This window comes from Stenella coeruleoalba (genome assembly GCF_951394435.1).
Source record: "Stenella coeruleoalba genome assembly, chromosome: 14".
Lineage (NCBI taxonomy): Eukaryota > Metazoa > Chordata > Mammalia > Artiodactyla > Delphinidae > Stenella > Stenella coeruleoalba.
In genome coordinates, this window is record NC_137160.1 from 82,964,856 (window position 1) to 82,982,442 (window position 17,587).

At 54.8% G+C, this 17,587-nt stretch overlaps 2 protein-coding genes across 4 annotated transcripts; both read left to right on the forward strand.

Moving 5' to 3' along the window:
• The first annotated feature begins 7,725 nt into the window (after positions 1 to 7,725).
• OGFOD2 (2-oxoglutarate and iron dependent oxygenase domain containing 2) lies at positions 7,726 to 12,004 on the forward strand. Its single transcript, XM_079943025.1, has 7 exons — positions 7,726 to 8,246; positions 8,673 to 8,729; positions 9,472 to 9,585; positions 9,676 to 9,775; positions 10,440 to 10,567; positions 10,819 to 11,073; positions 11,147 to 12,004. The coding sequence occupies exons 1-7, from the start codon at positions 8,115 to 8,117 to the stop codon at positions 11,408 to 11,410; spliced, it is 1,050 nt and encodes a 349-aa protein (XP_079799151.1). The 5' UTR covers positions 7,726 to 8,114; the 3' UTR covers positions 11,411 to 12,004.
• A 1,544-nt stretch (positions 12,005 to 13,548) lies between these two features.
• On the forward strand, positions 13,549 to 15,981 carry ARL6IP4 (ARF like GTPase 6 interacting protein 4). Of its 3 annotated transcripts, none has more exons than XM_079943026.1 (5): positions 13,549 to 13,695; positions 14,022 to 14,195; positions 14,648 to 14,911; positions 15,013 to 15,130; positions 15,549 to 15,981. In XM_079943026.1, the coding sequence occupies exons 2-5, from the start codon at positions 14,033 to 14,035 to the stop codon at positions 15,751 to 15,753; spliced, it is 750 nt and encodes a 249-aa protein (XP_079799152.1). In that variant the 5' UTR covers positions 13,549 to 13,695; positions 14,022 to 14,032; the 3' UTR covers positions 15,754 to 15,981. The 3 variants fall into 3 exon arrangements, with proteins under 3 accessions (XP_079799152.1, XP_079799154.1, XP_079799153.1); XM_079943028.1 differs by having other exon boundaries at positions 13,634 to 14,195; positions 15,549 to 15,618; positions 15,697 to 15,981; XM_079943027.1 differs by having other exon boundaries at positions 13,634 to 13,857.
• The last annotated feature ends 1,606 nt before the right edge of the window (positions 15,982 to 17,587 follow it).

Sequence of the window (17,587 nt, forward strand, 5' to 3'; positions counted from 1 at the left end):
CGGGGCCTTCGTGGGGGCGTGACCACAGCTAGCCACCGCCCACCTGCGACGAGCCCCGCCCTCATCCGCAGGACCAGGCCCTTCCGCTCGGTGCTCCACCCCTGGAGACCTCAGGCCCATTCTGAGCAGAAGAAAGTGACCACAGCTGCTGGCGCGCCTGCTCTTTAACCGTCCTTTTCCTCCGGAGGGCCTACCAGCCAGCCTCGGAGGATTGAGGTTAGGATCCTCATTCCTTCCTTCATTCAACCAATATTTGTTGAAAGGCACCTGCTATGTGCCGTGCACCATTCTAAGCGTTTGCGATGCTACAGGGAACAAAACGAGATCCTTGCCCTTCTGGAGCTGACATTCTAGTGAGGGAGTCAGGCGATACACGTAATGAATAAGTAAATTATACCTGTTGGAAGGGAATACATTTCACGGAGACAAACAGAGCCAGGGCGGTGGGGATTGGGAGAGGGAGATAGCCGTATGCACTCAGCGATCGCTGGGGGCTGGGTGCTGGGTGCTGGGGGCTGGGTGTGAAAAAAGACGGAAAACTCCCATCCTTCGCGGGGTGGGGGAGATAGAAAACCAACAAGTAAATAACATAATTTCATGTGGTGCCAAGTATGATTTATTTCCTGTAAAGGAAGTAAAACTGGGTGAGGCAATGGAGAGCGCCATGGGGTCTCTTTAGCTGGGAAGGGCTCCCTGAGAGGCGAGAGGTGAGAAGGAGGGAGCCATGGAGAGGTTTGGGGGGAGAGCATTCTCCGTGAAAGGAACTGCCAGTGGGAAGGCTCTGAGGTGGGAACTCACCTGGCATTTGAGGAGCAGAAAAGGGATCAGTGTGGACTGAACCAAAAGCTGAGGAGAGTAGGTGAAGCCCAGCGGGGCGGCAGGTGAGGCAAGAGATACCCTCATCTCTCCAGCCTCCGGTCAGAGGCTAAAAATGCTCTCTGAATGTAAAACAGTCTCTGCTTCTCACATGGGACAGCCTCCTTCAAGGGGAATTTGGCAAAGTGCAGGATTGTAAATGTACTTTTTTTTTCCTGACCCAGTAGGAATTTCTTCTATAGATAGACTTGTGGAGGGAGTGAAGATACTAGTTTGCAGATAGTCACTGGAGTAGCAAAAGTCTGGAAATAACCTAAATACCCTTCCATAGGGAACTGGCCAAATAATTACAGAGCATCGCTCAAAAAATACCCAGTAGCATGGGGGAAAAAAAATCTATGTTATCTATCCATACACAAATGTTACCTAAAGGTATGAAATGACCTCCAAAATCTATTGAGTAAAAACAAGGGGGAGAATCAAGCTGAAGTGTGATACTGTTTGTGCAAAAACAAATATTAATTGTACGTGAAGAAAAGCTCTTGGATGGATTATCCAAAAGCTAGAATGACTCAGGTCTGGGGCCAAATCCAGGCTCTGTCTTTTTTTTTTTTTTTTTTTTTTTGCGGTACGCGGGCCTCTCACTGTTGTGGCCTCTCCCGTTGCGGAGCACAGGCTCCAGACGTGCAGGCTCAGCGGCCGTGGCTCATGGGCCTAGCCGCTCCGCGGCATGTGGGATCTTCCCGGACTGGGGCACGAACCCGTATCCCCTGCATCGGCAGGCGGACTCTTAACCACTGCGCCACCAGGGAAGCCCCAGGCTCTGTCATTTTTGCTGTGTGAAAATAGCCAACACAATATTGAAGGAGCAAAACAAATTTGGTGTACTGACACTACCCGACTTCAAGACATACTATATAAAGCTGCAGTAATCAGGACAGTGTGGTGTTGACAAAAGAACAAATAGATCAATGGGACAGAATAGAGAGCCCAGAAATAGAACCATATAAATATAGTCAACTGATCTCCGACAAAGGAGTAAAGGCAATACAGTGGAGAAAAGGCAAATGGTGCTTTGCAACAAATGGTGCTGAAACAACTGGACATACACGTGCAAAAAATACATATATATATTGACACAGACCTTACACCTTTCACAGAAGTTAACTCAAGATGGATCATAGACCTAAAAGTAAAACACAAAACTATAAAACTCCTACAAGATAACCTAGGAGAAAATCTAGATTTTCTTGGGCATGGAAATGAGTTTTTAGATGTAATACTAAAGGCATGATCCATGAAAGAAAGAATTGATAAGCTAGACTTCATTAAAGTTAAAAACTCCCACTCTGTGAAAGATATTGTCAAGGGAATGAGAAGAGAAGCCACAGACTGGGAGAAAATATATCTGATAAACGACTGTTATCCAAAATATACAAAGAACTCTTAAAGCCCAACAATAAGAAAGCAAATAACCTGATTTAAAAAGAGGGAAAAGACCTGAACAGACACCTCACCAAACGAAATATACAGATGAAAAATAAACGTGAAAAGATGCTCAACGTAATTTGTCATTAGAAAATTGCAAGTTAAAACAACAGTGAGGTACTATTACATACCTAATAGAATGGCCAAAATCCAAAACACTGACAACACCAAATGCTGACGAAGATGTGGAGAAGCAGGAACTCTCTTTGATTGCTGGTGGGAATGCAAAACAGCACAGTTACTTTGGAAGACAGTTTGGCGGCTTCTTATGAAACTAAACATACTTCTACCATACGATCCAGCAATCATGCTCCTTCGTATTTACCCAAACGAGTTGAAAACTTATGGCCACACAAAAACCTGCACATAGATGTCTATAGCAGTTTTATTCATAATTGCCAAAACTTGGAAGCAACCAAGATGTCCTTCAGTAGGTGAATGGATAAAATGGTAATTCAGACAATGGAATATTACTCAGTGCTAAGACTAAATGAATTACCAAGCCATAAAAAAGACATGGAAGAAACATAAATGCATATTACTAAGGGAGAGAAGCCAATCGGAAAAGGCTACACACTGTATGATTCCAACTATATCATATTCTGGAAAAGATAAAACTATGCAGACGGTAAAAGGATCAGTGGTTGCCAGGGGTTAAGGGAGGATGGGGGGATGAACAGGCAGAGAGTAGAGGATTTTCAGGGCAGTGAAACTATTCTGTATGATACCGTAATGGTAGATATATGGCCCTAAACATTGTCAAAAACCATAGAATATACAACTCCAAGAGTGAACCCTAATGTGAACTATGCACTTTGGGTGATAATGATGCATCAATGTGACACTCGATTGTAACAAATGTACCATCTGGTGTGGGATGTTTGTAGTGGGGGAGGCTCTGTGTGGAAGGGGGGCAGGGAGCACGTGATACATCTCTGTACTTTGCACTCCATTTTGCTATGAACCTAAAACTGTTCTAAAGAATAAAGTCTATTAATAAATTGGTTAAATGGCCAATTTTATGTTATCTATGTTTTAACCACAATAAAAATTGTTCATAGCAGCTTCATTCATGACATCACCAAACCGGAAACAATGCGAATGTCCATCAACTGTAGAATGACTCAGTGAATGGTGGAGTGGTCACCAGGTGGAATACTATGCAGCCATGAAAAGGGATGAGCCACTGCTATACATAAAGACACAGACGAATCTTAAAAACATAACGCTGGGCTTCCCTGATGGCGCAGTGGTTAAGAATCCGCCTGCCAGTGCAGGGGACATGGGTTCGAGCCCTGGTCCGGGAAGATCCCACATGCCGCAGAGCCCGCGTGCCACAACTATTGAAGCCTGCGCGCATAGAGCCCGTGCTCCACAACAAGAGAAGCCACCGCAATGAGAAGCCTGCGCACCTCAATGAAGAGTAGCCCCCACTCGCCGCAAATAGAGAAAGCCCACGTGCAGCAACGAAGACCCAACACAGCCAATAAATAAATTAATTTAAAAAAAGAGAACATAATGCTGGGGGTTGGGGAGGATAAATTAGGAGTTTGGGATTAGTAGATACAAACTACTATATATAAAAGAGATAAACAAGGGAACTAGATTCAATATCCTGTAATAAACCATAAAGGAAAAATGTATGAAAAAGCATACATACAAATGAAAAAGAATGTATATTATATATGTAAGTATAACTGAACACCAAAAGCTGACACATTGTAAATCAACTATACTTCAATTAAAAAAAAAAAAAGAACATAATGCTGAGTGAAAGAAGTGGTATACAAAATAATACATGATTTTATTTTTTTATTATTATTTTTTTCATATGATTTTATTTGTATCAAATTCAAGAACAGGCAAGACTGATCTTTGCTCTTAGAAGTCAGAATAGTGTCTACCCTCGGGAGGTGGCTAGTGACTGATGGGGAGGGACATGGATGGGGGCTTCTGCAGGGCTGGGATGTTCTGTTTTGGGATCTGGGTGCTGTCTAGTTTGTGAAAATTCACCAAACTGTACACTTATGATTTGTGCCCATTTGTGCATGTGTGCTGTCAATTCAAAAGAATATGTATAGACACATGTATACATATATATACACGTACATACCATACATAGATACATATACATACATGTACACACACACACACACACACACACACACACACACACACACACACACACACACATATCACTCTGGAGTCCAAAGGATGGGTGTTCTAATTCTGGTCCTGCACTCACAAGGTTTATGACCCTAGACAGGCCCCTGTACTTCACTGAGCCTCGGTTTCCTCATCTGTAAAATAGGGATAATAATACCTCACAAGGTCAACAAAAGGACGTCAGTGCTGGCAACGAGCATACTGATTCGGTGCTTACTACTACTATTCTGGCTGCTGTTCCCTTTGGTGACCAAGCCCAGGCTGGGGCAGGGTGGGGCTGGGACTCTGTTTCCAAGGAAGAGATGGGGCATGGGGAGGGCCAGTCTAAACTGAGGAGCAGGAAATGGTTATCTTGCAAAAACTACTGTGAAAGGAGAACACTAGCCAGGGAGCCGGGGTGTGCACGTGTGTGTGTTGCGGGGGAAGCTGCTGGGGCCCAGCCTGTGTGGTGGCTGCCTGGGGAGCTGGTCTCCCCTGGGCCTCCTGGGGAAGGAAGGCCCTTCGGAGTGGGATGAACGCAGAGCTGGGGAAATGGATCCTTTCCTGGAGAGCAGGGCCCTTCACTATCACTGGGCAATCAAGATGGCTGTAAAACTTTAATCACCTTCTCAGGCCACACAGCTCTGGGCTGGGGAGCTGGGTCCTTGAGGGGGGAAGCAGGTCCTCAACCGTCGTTCTCCTCCCTGGGGAAGCCTGGTAGCTTCAGGAGGCTTGGGCTACGCCCCTGGATCTCCGCGGCCCAGTGACCTGGGTTTCACACCTGAGGAGGGGAGGGGGCACTGAGAGACCTGGCTGCGCCTTTAGGAACAACCCAGCAGAGTCAGACTTGGGTTCCACTCCAGACTCCACCGTGTATGAGCTGTGTGACCTTGGTGGGTCATTCATGCCATCTGAACCTTGTTTTCCACATCTGTAAAATGGGGATAGTTCCTACCGCATAGGGTTTGTTGTGAGGACTAAACAGCTTCCCTTTGCAAACAGAGTAAAATCCAAAATGTTCCCAGTGGCCTACTAAGCCCAATGATTTGGTCTCAATACCACCTGGCCTCCTTCCCTATGACTTGCCCTCTTGTATGCTTTTTGCTGTTCTCCAAGCATGCCAAGCTCAGCCCACTGCAGGGCCTTTGCCCCTTCAGTCTCCCTGTCTAGAACCCTTTCCTGCAGATCTTGCTGCAACAGTTAGAGCTCAGCTGAAATGTCACTCTTCAGGAGGCCTTCCCTGGCCACCGTGTCCGAAGCAGCCGCCTCCGGGCACTCACCATCTCACCAGCCTAGTGCCTTCCCAGCCCTTACAACTGAACAAGGATAACCTGATCTCATACTGGTCTCCTTGCTTGTTCCTGTCTCCCCCACTCGACTGAAAGCTTCAGAAGGCAGGGATCTTGTCTGTCACTCAAAACACACTTCCACACACTCACACGCACTCCTTCCACACTCCCAGACAGGAGGGTCTCGCTGCCCCTGCCCAGCCAGTGTGAAAACCAATCAGGCTGTTGTGCAGGCTCTGTCCAGAGAGCAGGGGCCCTCTTCCGGCCCCTCAAGGTGCTGGAGGGGAGACTTTGCTGGCTCGAGCCTTGGTGCCCCGAATGTGCTGATTGAGACAGCTGGGAGGACGGCCTGGCACTGCATCACAGGGCCTGGGGGTTTCCCATCTTCCTTCTGGGGTCCTGGGGCTTCAGCAGGAGCAAGGGGTGGGCCGTGGAGCCCTGAAGAAGACAGGAACAGGGGCTGTTGCCTGTGTGTGTGTGTGTGTGTGTATGTGTGACTGTGTGTGGGATGTGAGTGTGGGTGAGTACTTTTGTGAGGGTGTGCATGTGTGTGAGATATTGGGTGTATGAATAGGAGTGTGCGACTGTGACTGTATGTGGAATGTTGTGTGTGTTCAAGCGAGGGTGTGTGTTGATGGTATGTGTGAGGGTGTGAGCGCATGTGTGATTGTGTGTGAATGTGTGTTAGCATGTGTGAGCATGTAAGGCTGTGTTTGAGTGTGTGTGTGACTGTGGATGTGAGTGTGTGAGCGTGAACCTGTGTCTACACATGGGGAAAGGAAAGCAGAGTTATCAAGAAAATGCCAACAAGGGAATTCCCTGGCGGTCCAGTGGTTAGGTCTCGGTGCTTCCACTGCAGGGGGCATGGGCTTGATCCCTGGTTGGGGAACTAAGATCCCGCAAGCCACACGGTGCGACCAAAATATATATATATATATATATATATATATATATATATATATATATATATATATATATATATATATATGAAGAAAAAAGAAAGAGACAGAGAGAGAAAGGGAGGGAGGGAGGAAGGAAGGGAAGGAAATGCCAACAAGCCCAAAGAGAAAAGTCAACATCCCTCAAAATCCCACCACTCAGAGTATTCCTATTGTGGTGAACAGGGAACTCAGAGAGCAGACTGTTGGGTTCAAACCCCATACGTGTCCCTTGCTGGAGAGTGACAGGGGGCAAGTCACTGCACCTCTCTGGGCCTCAGGTTCCCCCGCCTGTAACACGGTGATATAACAGTACCTAGCTCAAAGGTTTGCTGTAAGGATGAAAGGAGATAAGGTGGGTGGTAGATGTGTTAGCTCAGGTCCAGTAGAGAGGAGCCTCGGTCAACAGCTGTCATCTGCAGTCACCTGTTGATCTAGGGTAAGGGCCAGAGTCTTAAAGCCCCAGAATCTTCCTCCCCACCCCCCATCCCTGCATCACGCTGAGCCATGGAGGTAACTAAGGCAGGGGACAGGGGTCATTTCCAGGGGTCAAGATTTCCTCCCCAGCTGCACGCCTTAGTTCTGCCAGCTCAATAGGATTGACACCCAAGCTTCTTCTCGGGGCTTTGCAGACCGGGGTCTTGGGGATGCATGGCGGACCATGACGGGGTTCCCAAGGTATGGCTTGCGTGTGCTGTGATGGGTCTCCCCGAGGATGGAGGGCACGCTCTGTAAGACAGAAACATACTCAGCTTACACTGCGGCTGTACAGAACTTGAACCTGGTTGCGCTGGGTGCGGCCACCGACCGACCACGCCCTATTCACACCTGAAGGCGTCGGAAGCACCACCGGAAGTCTCACCGGACTGAGCGTTTTCGTGGGGACACTCACTGGGGCGATCCGCGGCGAACCCCGAGACTGTGGCGTTGGCAACGGGAGCGCCGGGCAAGGACCCCGGATAAATGCTAAACCCAAGCTCAGACGCACAAAACTGGAGAGCAGTTGGAGGGAATGAGGTCAGACCCTAGAGCTCTGTCCTCGTGGCGTTCGCTGGTTCTTCAAAACCTCCGAGCAGAAAAGGGAGCCAGCATTTAAGCAGAAGGTCTTGAGATTCCGAGTCCCTACTTCTCCACGTCCTGTGAAGGTGTGACTCAGTTCACCTATCTGTAAAGTCGACGATTAATTCCCGCCTCGTGGATGCAGAAACTCTGAAGCGGAACGAGAAGGTCGCGTGCTCCCAGCGGAGGCTGCCAGCCCCAACCTGGCCGGGAGCATTTTCCAGCGCCGCAGGCCGTTTTCTGGGGCGGAGTCTTCGTTCTTTTCCGCACTTGGGAATTTAGAACGGACCCTTGGCCCCTGGTTCCAGACTGCCTCGGCTGGGGGCGTATCCGGAAGTGCCCCAACGGAAGACGGCGGGTCCGCGCGCGGCACCTCACCATGGGGACCGCGGCGGCTCCGCGGCGCTTCTGCCGCTGCGCCTGCTTCTGCTCCGAGAACTTGTACGTGGCGCGCTACGGCCTGCACGTGCGCTTCCGGAGCGAGCAGCAGCTGCGCCAGGACTACGGCCCCGTGAGTGGCCTCTATTGGCTCTGCGGGGAAATGGGCGGGGAGGGGTGGCGGAGGGGTCGTTTGCTTTGCCTTCAGTGCGCTCGGATCTGACAACAAGAATGACGTAACCTTTAGGTACCTCATTGTTTTCAACCTTAAATGGGGATAGTGGTATCTTTAGTGAGATTGTCGTGAGGAATGAATGAATGAACGTACATGCAAAATGCTCAGGGCAGGGCCTGGCTCAGAGTACTCTGTCAGTGTTATTACCAACAGCAGCTGGGAACCCTGCTCTGTGCTCAACGTGCTTATCGCATTCCATCCTTACAATGATCCTGTGAGGTCGGATAATCTCCATTTCAAGGAGAAACTGAGGCTCAGAGACGTTTAAGTCACTTAAACGTCCCAAGGTCACACCGTCGCGCTCACTGGCCTTTCTGCTCCCAGATCCTGCGCAGCCGAGGCTGTGTCAGCCCCAAGGACTTCCAGCAGCTGTTGGGAGAGGTAACAACTCCCCGCCCGCCCTCGATTGCTCCCTCCGCACCCAGCCTGGCCTTTCCTCTTTAGATGTGCATCAGCAGTTTGAGGAGTCTCCCAGCCTCAGGCCTGCCAGTGTCAGATCCTTAGACCTCCCCTTTCCCCCCTCCTGTCCTCACTCACCACAGCATCTGGGTCCTGGCAGCAGAAAAAGAGAAAGCAGGAGCAACGCCAAGTTGTCTGCCTCCTGCCCTCTTGAGATACTCGGGCTCCGGGGAGGAGTCACTTGCCCAAGGTTTCACAGCAGGTGGAGTGGAGGTCCCGCCCAGGGCCGCCTGGCTCCTGGCTCTTCAACCCTCCCCCACGCCACTTCTGCGGCTGCTGCTTGTCTCCCACCCGGGGGTCAAGTGTCGGGAAGCTTCCCAGGACAGCCCGCTGCAGCCTCTGGAACACAAACTTTGACCGGGACTCTGTTTCCCCTCCTTGAGTGGGCCCAGCTGGTTGAGGAGCAGTGAGGGGTCTCATCCCAGCCAGGCTCAGGCTGGTGCAGCCCTGAGTGGGATGGGCCCCCTTCTGGAAGGATGCCCCTTCAGCTAACAGCTTAGCACCTGCCATTTACCCTGGTAGAGTCAGGAGCACAGGGAGACCTTGCTCCCAGCCCTGGCCATGCCCTGGGCTTCCTGAGCCTCAGTTTCCTCATCTGCACAGTGGCCTCGGGGCGGGGGAATGGGAGGCCCCAACCTCATACCCAGGCCCTGTGTAACCCCAGCTTGAGAAGGAGGTGGAGCGGCGGCAGCGGCTGGGGCAGGAGTCGGCCGCCAGGAAAGCCCTCATTGCGAGCTCCTACCACCCAGCACGGCCCGATGTCTACAGCTCACTGCAGGTACCTGGCACGGGGCAGGTTACTGGAAGGAGGCGGAGGCATCCGGGCCTGAGGGCTGTCTGCCCCACGGCTTGTGTGCTCTGCCCCCAGGATGTGGCTCTGGCCCCGGAGTTTCTGGCCGCAGCTGAGTACAGCACATCGCCAGGTGCAGACCTCCAGGGCCTTCTCCAGCGGCTGGAGACAGTTTCTGGTGAGGTCTTGGCCCATCACCTTGCAGCACTGGGGGTGGGAGACTGAGGTCCCTCCACCCACTATATCTGCCTCCAAAAATCAAACCAGCAGGACTGAGAAGGGCTGGCGGGACAGACCCATCAGGAACAGGGCATCTGTATCCATTCACTCACTTATCCAACAGTTATTCAGTGCCTTGCATCAGACACGCTCAAATAGGGGTGACTGAAGAGGTTAACAAAGGGACAGTTGAGACAAGTGTGGGCTAAGGAATCAGCAAGGGATGGGGAGGGCCCCGCCCCAGGGCTAGCAACGGGGGTGGGGTTGGGGGTAGGGAGCCGTTCCTATCCCAAGACCTGAAGGAGTGGGCAAGAATGAGGTTTCTTGAACCTGCCAGGACCTGGAACTGTGGGAGAGGGCTCGCCAGATGGGGTGCACATCTGAATTTGGAGGCTAGACCTCAGGGCAGGGTGAGGCTTCAGGGATGAGTGGGGGGCCCAAGAATAGGGCTCCCCTGCTGCACATTATGTCATTTAATCATCACAAGAGCCCTGAGAGGTGAGTACTCACGTCATCCCCATTGTACAGATGAGGAAACTGAGGCTGGGGGAAGTGAAAAGTTTATGGGTAGATTGAAACCCACACCGGAGCTCCCGGCCAACCGACTGTCCCTCCCTCCACAGAGGAGAAGCGCATCTACCGGCTGCCGGTGTTCACAGCGTCGTTCTGCCAGGCCCTGCTGGAGGAGCTGGACCACTTCGAGCAGTCAGACATGCCCAAGGGAAGACCCAACACCATGAACAACTATGGGGTGGGTGAGGCTCCACCCGGTGGGCCCGAGGAGGTGGGGACATTGTCTGGTGAGATGTATCCCCAGCGCTGCAGACACTCTCCAAGCCTCGGTTTCCCCATCTGTAAAATGAGATCACAGCAGGATTATTATGAAGTTAAGCACGTTGATGTCTGCAAAGCACTTAACAGTGTCCTTAGTAAGGGACTCCCCCAGGGACGCAGGGTGAGGCCCTACCAGTTTCCCCGCTGACCCTGGGATCCCCCTCCCAGGTGCTGCTACACGAGCTGGGCCTGGATGAGCCACTGGTGACGCCACTGAGGGAGCGCTTCCTGCAGCCGCTGATGGCCCTGCTGTACCCAGAGTACAGGGGCTGGCTGGACAGCCACCGCGCCTTTGTGGTCAAATACGCGCCAGGCCAGGATCGCGAGCTGGGCTGCCACTACGATAACGCCGAGCTCACCCTCAACGTGGCCCTGGGCAAGGCCTTCACGGGGGGTGCTCTCTACTTTGGGGACCTCTTCCAGGTTAGTGTGTGTGACCCGTGGGGCAGGGCTGGGGCCACTGAGAGTGCCCAGGCCTAAGCCCCGCTGTCCACAGGCGCCTTCGGCCCTGGCCAACCCCCTGGAGGTAGAGCACGTGGTGGGCCAGGGCATCCTGCACCGTGGGGGCCAGCTGCACGGGGCCCGCCCCCTGGGCACTGGTGAGCGTTGGAACCTGGTCGTCTGGCTCCGCGCCTCTGCTGTGCGCAACCGCCTCTGCCCCATGTGCTGCCGCAAGCCCGAGCTGGTGGATGATGAGGGCTTCGGCGACGGCTTCACCCGCGAGGAGCCCGCCACGGTGGACGTGTGTGCTCTGACTTGAGCCTGGCTGGGGCCAGTGTGGCGGGGTGAGGGGCAGAAATAAACACCCTGCAGCCCTCAGCACATCTTGGTTCAAAAGGACACACGAGCTTCTTCTGGGTCATTCTTTGAGCAGACACGTTGGCTTAGGCCGGGTTTGTTAGAACCAGAGCCTGAGACAGGGATTCCTGTGCAGGTGGTTTAAGGAGGGGATACTCTTGGGAGAAGAGGGAGCAGGACAGAGCAGGAAGGAACTGGGCCAAGATGGTTTGAAATGGCATCCAGCCTCAGCCCCATCCCACGGGGCTCTCTCTGGAGCATAAATCATACCACAGTTTGCCTTCCACATCAGATATCAGCTATAGGGTGTTTTGGGGTAGGGAGGGGGTGAGTAACTTCCCAGACATCCATCTATCTCCAGGGCAAGGTGATTCCCAGCGGCCCAGGGAATCTTCAGGAGAAGAGTACAGGTGTGAGGGACTTCCCTGGTGGTCCAGTGGTTAAGAATCTGCCTTCCAATGCAGGGGACGTGGGTTCAATCCCTGGTCAGGGAACTAAGATCCCACATGCCGCGGGGCAACTAAGCCCGTGCACAGCAACTACTGAGCCCGCGCACCTCAACTAGAGAGTCCGTGCGCCACAGCAAAGGGCCCATGTGCCGCAACTAAGACCCGATGCAGCCAAAAATAAATACATAAAATAAAAAATAAATAAATGTTAAAAAAAGAGTACAGGGCTTCCCTGGTGGCGCAGTGGTTGGGAGTCCGCCTGCCGATGCAGGGGACATGGGTTCGTGCCCCGGTCTGGGAAGATCCCACATGCCGCGGAGCGGCTGGGCCTGTGAGCCATGGCTGCGGAGCCTGTGCGTCCGGAGCCTGTGCTCCGCCAACGGGAGAGGCCACAACAGTGAGAGGCCCACCGCAAAAAAAAAAAAAAAAGAGTACAGGTGTGAGGTGTCAGCAGCGGACACCACCCTGGGAGTGAGCGCCCCGTCACTAAGGGGGATTTAGATGGGCTGCCAACAGCATCTTCTGGACCGTGTGGAGGGGTTACTGCAGAGAGATTAAAAGCAAGGACTTGGAGCCAGACCTCTTGGGTTTGAATTCTGATTCGGCCGCTTCCGGCTGTGACTGGGTAAGCCACATGATTCTCCATGCCTTTGTTTCCTCCTCTGGAAAGTACTCGTATCCTAGAGGTGTTGTGGAGATCAAGTGACTTACGGTTTATACAGTGATTTTGTGACTTTTTTTTTTTTGCGGTACACGGGCCTCTCACCGCTGTGGCCTCTCCCGTTGCGGAGCACAGGCTCCGGACGTGCAGGCTCAGCGGGCCCAGCCGCTCCGCGGCATGTGGGATCTTCCCGGACCAGGGCACGAACCCGTGTCCCCTGCATCGTCAGGCGGACTCTCAACCACTGCGCCACCAGGGAAGCCCTGTACAGTGATTTTTAACAGACCTGTGAGTTTGCTGCTGTCGTTACTATTGAAGAGTTTGCAACTTGGCGGCCCCAGGATTGGATGAGGCCTGCAGCTATGCTGTGTTTGGGAGGGTTTTCCATGTTGAAAGCTTGAGTTTTGGCTTCCGTGGGAAGGTGGGAAGATCTGGAAACACCGGGCCCCAATCGACACTGCAGTAATCAGCAGAAGCGGACTCAGCTGCCCCCAGTCTAGACGGGCCTGCGGTGCACTTTCTCACAGGGGTCTTTCCGTCATTCATTGTCATGCCCTCTCTGGTCCTTATGGACATTTGAGTTTGCGACCTCTGTATTACTGGGTGGAGACGGTGTAAAGACCAAGGCTCTGGAGCTTACGGCCCGTCGCAGTGGACACGTTCGCAGACAATCCAGAGAGGAAAGCGGCGCGCAGTCGCCTCTTCCCTGGGGCATCACGGAGACTAGGGATGCTGCGGGCGCGGCGAAAGGACAGTGACGGGAGAGGGCATAGCTGCGGCAAAGGACCCGTGGGCTCCGGGACTGGCGCCAGGCTAGAGAGCAGGCCTCTCGTCTGGGAGCTCCGCCTGGAGCCGCAGCTCGCCTCTCCGGGAGGTCAGTGCGTCAGACTCCGTTTCTTGGGCTGTCCCAAAGACGGAACCTGGGGCTTCAGAACTAAAGGCAGCAGCGCCTTGCTTCGCGGTCGGACGGCCTTCCAGAGCACCGTCCCGGGCCGGAAGTCGCCCAGCCGCCGCTTCCTCACGCGAAGACGTGGTGCGGGGTTGGCGGTACGGCCGGATGGGCAGTTGAGGAGGAAGCGGAGCAGCCGCGGAGACTTTCTTTCAGGCGGCGAGGCCGCGGAGGGCGCGGGGTGGAGGGTACGAGCGCGCGGAAAGGAATGAAGAACGCACCTGGCAGCTGAGGATCGTGGCCGTTTCTAGAGGCGCCTGAGCCGCGTGCGCAGGCGTGGAGCGTCCGGGCGGGGGCGGGCCCTTAAAGGGGCCGCAGCGGAGGATCCGGGAGTCCGCGGAGAACCCGGGGTACCCAGGGGTGGGGGTGGCCGAGGATCGTGCGGTTGCACGGATCCCCTCAATATCCCTGCCCCGGGTGGTGACCAGGCCCCGAGTAGAGCCGCCCTCGGAACCCAGTCTGTGGGCCGGCCCTGTGATCAATCCCCAGTTTAAGCGCGTCTCCCCGTCTCCAGCCCGCGGCGCTATGGCTCACGTCGGCTCTCGCAAGCGCTCGAGGAGTCGCAGCCGGTCCCGGGGGCGAGGGTCGGAAAAGAAAAGGAAGAAGAGCAGTAAGGACGCCCCGCGAAGCTGCTCGGCTTCTAGATCCCGAAGCCGCAAGGCCAGCACCACCTCCTCTGGGGCGGAGGGTGAGAACCAGAGGGAATGGGAAAGGGGTGAGGGAACTTCATGGAGGAAGTTGCAGGCAGCTGGGCGGGCTTCTCCGGACTGGCTGTGGGGAAATCGCGGTGAGCGCTATTCAGAGGCACACGAGTGTAGATCCTGGATAGCTGGATTGAAAGACGCTCAGAATCCAGGGGCTGGGCCAGCCCACTGAGTACGGAGTGAAGGGAGCACTTAATCATATTTTTGGTGCAGCTGGGTTTGAGATACGGAGGCTGGCCGCCCTGCTCCTAGGCAGTGACTGCGCAGCCCAGAAAGAGCCTCTCCACAGGGTGCAGAGCCCTCCTCTAGAAAGCCCTGCCAGGAGGGTCTCAGCCCTCTGTAGTCAGCCTAAGCCTGCTACAGGCCAGAGCAAGGGGACGAAGGTTTACTTCTTCGCCTCCTGGCCTTCCAGCCTCACCTTCTCCCTGCGTCACAGAGAGAAGCAAACACAAGGCCCGGAGGAGACCACGATCCAGCCCCTCCTCCTCTCCTTCCAGTTCTTCCAGCTGCTCTTCCTCCAGCGATGGCCGGAAGAAGCGGGGGAAGCACAAGGACAAGAAGAGGAAGAAAAAGAAGAAAAGGAAGAAGAAGCTGAAGAAGAGGGACAAGGATAAGGCCAAGGTGCAGCAGACCGAGGCTCTGCCCGGACCCTCGCTGGACCAGTGGCACAGAGCAGCCGAGGAGGACGAGGACGGCCCAGGTACAGTGCTGCCTGGTGTGCAAGGCAGGGAGGGTCCCCTCCCTGAGGCCCCCATTCCTGAGCCCCGCCCCCCGCCACCTCCCTGCCATCTTACCTTCCAGTCCTGACGGACGAGCAGAAGTCCCGCATCCAGGCCATGAAGCCCATGACCAAGGAGGAGTGGGATGCCCGGCAGAGCATCATCCGCAAGGTGGTGGACCCGGAGACAGGACGCACCAGGTGGGAAGCCGGGCCCCACGGCGGCACCTGGGCGCCCTGGTCCCAGACCGGCACTCAGGAGGAGAGGTGGTGGCAGCTTCTGCTGCTCTAAAAGGACCGAGGATGAGGGAGAAAAAGGAGTCACTCGTTGATGGGACTTCTCAGGCCATTGCTGCCCATTCCTCAGAGCAGGCGACTGCAGGGGCTGGAAGGGCCTTGGGCGGGGGTCTTCAAAGAGCCGCTGTTGGCTGGTCCGATGGCAGAGCCCACCGGGCCGCCCTCATCCTTGTCCCAAGGGTGGGAGGGAGGGGTGGGAGCGGCCAGGCTCCGCCTACTCGAGATGGTGGGGGCCTGAGGCCTGGCACCCCTCTGCTGGATGCTTCTGGTTCTGTTGCTCTGGCCTCTAAGTTAGAGGCTCAGCCTCCCTCCCCTCCTCTAGGCTCATTAAGGGAGACGGTGAGGTCTTAGAGGAAATCGTAACCAAGGAACGACACAGAGAGATCAACAAGGTGGGTGTCGCCCCCTTGCCCAGGCCCACCCCCAGCTCTGCTTCTGATGTGTCCCCTCCTGTGTGCTTTCTTCCCCAGCAAGCCACCCGAGGGGATGGTCTGGCCTTCCAGATGCGAGCAGGGCTGCTGCCCTGAGGGCCCCACTGGCCAAGGCCTGCACACAGTGTTGGTGGCACAGCCTGAAGGCTGGCCTCAGGGTGGGGAGCAGGGAGCCCGATGGACGCTGCTTGTCTCTCTGCTGCAGACCGGCCTCTGGCCCAGCCTCCTGTCACATGCAGGGGGTGGAGGGCAGGGTCACTGGCCTAACTGGCTCCCCTAACTCCTGAAAGAGTGCAGCTTCCCAGATATTAAACGTACCCTGGTCGGAGACTTCTGTGCTGTTGCTTTTTGTGCTGAGGAGGGGAGGGGAGAAGAGTGCAGCCCTACTTCCAGGGCAAAAATAAGGACTCCAGGAGCTTTTGGGGAAAGGACAGGCCACGTCAGCCACCTTTGCCCTCCTCACCCTCAGATGAGGTCCTGTCTGGACCAGACCCAGGGCTCCACCTCCAGCTGCATCCCAGACCCTTGGCTCTTACACTGGATTTCCTCAGGCTTGGAGGGAGGCTGCTGCCCTCGCTGCTTGTGCCACAGACGACGCAGTTGAGAATTCTGGTGGCCCGGGAGGAATCCTGGCCCAGCTTACTGGCTGTGTCCTCTGTGAAGCAGAGGCTGACAGGCTCCCTGGCTGGGTTGCTATGAGGACCAACTGAGTTCATGCCTGGGAAAGGGCTGGAAGGGGCTGCAAGGGGGCCCAGCATAGGTAAGACCCACGTGAGTGTACTCGTATTACTGTGAGCGTAGCTGACACTGTGTACTGGGAAGGACAGCCTCTCCCCTCACAGGACAGGCTGGGCCCCCATCCCGTCCCCCGCACCCCACCCCCCACCCTGGGGCTCTGGTTGCCGGCGCAGTACTGAGACCCAGAAGGAAGCCTTCCTGCTTCTTTAATTGGTGTAACAGACGACGACACAGTACACAGAGCACACTCAGGCCTGATGGAGCAGGGACAGCAAGGGCGGGCGGGGTCAAGTCAGGACACCACTCACATTCGGTCCAGACAGACAGGGGGCTGAGACGTGAAGACTGCGACGTGGCGGGTGGGCGGGCAGGTAGCTCAGACTGAGCTAGGAAGGGGGCGTGGGGTCTCTGCTGAATCCCTCTTTAGAAATCAAAGAGAAGGCAGGTGGGGGGTTCTGGGGGGGGTGCGGGCTGAGGCTCAGTCCTGGGGGCTTGGGGGTGGGAGTGGGACTAAGGCTTCTACTCTAACAGGCCTGGGGTGGGGTGGCAGTCAGCAAGGCCTGCTTCACCCTTTGGTTACGACTGGTCGGGCCTGAGCCCTGCAGCTCAGCACCCAATGCTGTAAACATTTTTGGTATTTTTAAAGGACTCTGTCCTCCCTCTCTTAGTTTCTGAAAAAACTGGTGCTTCCTTAAGAGGATAATGTGCCGAAAGGAATCTTCAGGTAGGCCAGGAAGCAGACCTGGATAGAGAAGACAGACGTCACCAGGGAGGCTGGGCTGCCCACCTCACCATCTATGGCTGAGGGCCGCTGGGAGAGGCCCGGGGACTATTGCTGTTGTCCTTGGCATGGCTGGCGGCTGGGCAGGCAGGCGGGGAGCTCGGAGCCGTGGGGGAGCTGCCCGCTGGGAGAGGCCGAGCCCACTGCCCACCCAGCCTCCTGGGGCCAGGCGGCCTCCCGGCCTTTATTGCAGGCGGGCTGAGACGCTTCCAGGTGCTCCTGTGGATGGCTGCTCACCGGGTGACAGGCGAGATGGGGTGAGGTGGGACCGACAGGAGGCGGCACTGGCCATGGGGGGCCCTCGTCGGGGCTGTGATTGTCGGGCCAAGCGATTCCCGCTGGGAGCAAGGGGTTAGATATTGCACTTTCACTGCAACAGTTACATTAAAACTTGGTCCATAAAATAATCGT

What these genes read in the sequence shown, in the direction of transcription:
- OGFOD2 (XM_079943025.1), top strand. Translation starts at nt 8,115, where the DNA reads ATGGGGACCGCGGCGGCTCCGCGGCGCTTCTGCCGCTGCGCCTGCTTC. An exon ending in TGCGCCAGGACTACGGCCCC is followed by an intron (nt 8,247 to 8,672) that starts GTGAGTGGCCTC and finishes TTCTGCTCCCAG; the next exon opens with ATCCTGCGCAGCCGAGGCTG. An exon ending in ATGTCTACAGCTCACTGCAG is followed by an intron (nt 9,586 to 9,675) that starts GTACCTGGCACG and finishes CTCTGCCCCCAG; the next exon opens with GATGTGGCTCTGGCCCCGGA.
- ARL6IP4 (XM_079943026.1), top strand. Translation starts at nt 14,033, where the DNA reads ATGGCTCACGTCGGCTCTCGCAAGCGCTCGAGGAGTCGCAGCCGGTCC. An exon ending in CACCTCCTCTGGGGCGGAGG is followed by an intron (nt 14,196 to 14,647) that starts GTGAGAACCAGA and finishes CCTGCGTCACAG; the next exon opens with AGAGAAGCAAACACAAGGCC. An exon ending in GGAGGACGAGGACGGCCCAG is followed by an intron (nt 14,912 to 15,012) that starts GTACAGTGCTGC and finishes CTTACCTTCCAG; the next exon opens with TCCTGACGGACGAGCAGAAG.